This window comes from Acyrthosiphon pisum, unplaced genomic scaffold, assembly GCF_005508785.2.
Source record: "Acyrthosiphon pisum isolate AL4f unplaced genomic scaffold, pea_aphid_22Mar2018_4r6ur Scaffold_18052;HRSCAF=18727, whole genome shotgun sequence".
Classification (NCBI taxonomy): domain Eukaryota; kingdom Metazoa; phylum Arthropoda; class Insecta; order Hemiptera; family Aphididae; genus Acyrthosiphon; species Acyrthosiphon pisum.
This window is the reverse complement of record NW_021767153.1, coordinates 1-891: the sequence shown is the minus strand read 5'-3', so window position 1 is coordinate 891 and position 891 is coordinate 1. Positions and strand designations below refer to the sequence as shown.

The following is an 891-nucleotide window of genomic DNA, read 5'->3' as shown; positions in this document are numbered from 1 at the left end:
CACCGTGTAACACATAATCTCAAAAACCCTAATGTATGTTCTGAGCACCTTTTTTACAGGGAGATTTCATCATTTCAAGGGGGGGCATTTCTACATGCTCCACCGTGTAACACAAATTGAACACAAGTAAAAGTTATGTGTTGTGTACAACACAAGTACACAACACATAACTGTGTCTATATAATTTGTTACACAAACAAAATAAATATGTTTTTTACCATCAATGTATTACTCATAAGCGTTGGCAACACTGAACTTTTTTTGTTCACTGCTACTAAAATTGATTTAGCTATACATTTCAGTAACCAATAATCCGTTGTTAAACCGAGTTATGCTTTTTATTTTATTGTCTTGTTTCACTTACCTATACATTTATTTTTTAAGTAAGGATTTTCAATTAAATTTTTTTCTTTAAAATAAAAAAAAAAACATGAACTTTCAAAAAACTACCAGCGATTATTCTTCATTAGTTTCTTTAGTACGAAACCAACCATATCCAACATATCCGCAATATGCCACATTCACATCAAGATTAAAAACATATAATTTATTTCCGCCAACTATACCTCAAAACAAATATGTATTGTCTGAATGCGGATTTATATATACAGGGGTTCAAGATATTGTTGAATGCTTCTCTTGTGGACTTGTATTACATAACTGGAAGAAGGATGACATTCCATGGATTGAACACTCGAGACATAATTCCAAATGTATTTATGTATTATTATCAAAAGGTAACCACTTTGTAGAACACATAATAACCAAATGTGGAAGAACCAAATGTAATTGTGAAACTAAATATGCCACTCGCTCAACTGCTTCAACGTAATATGAACGATAATAAAATAAAATTTTGTATAATATTGAATAAATTATTGAAATTTATTT

General features: G+C 29.9%; 1 protein-coding gene across 1 annotated transcript; it reads left to right on the top strand.

The window, feature by feature from the left end:
* The first annotated feature begins 373 nt into the window (after positions 1-373).
* On the top strand, positions 374-832 carry LOC103311764 (death-associated inhibitor of apoptosis 1-like). Its single transcript, XM_008191468.3, has one exon. It carries the CDS (start codon positions 431-433, stop codon positions 830-832), a length of 402 nt encoding a protein of 133 aa, XP_008189690.1. The 5' UTR covers positions 374-430.
* The last annotated feature ends 59 nt before the right edge of the window (positions 833-891 follow it).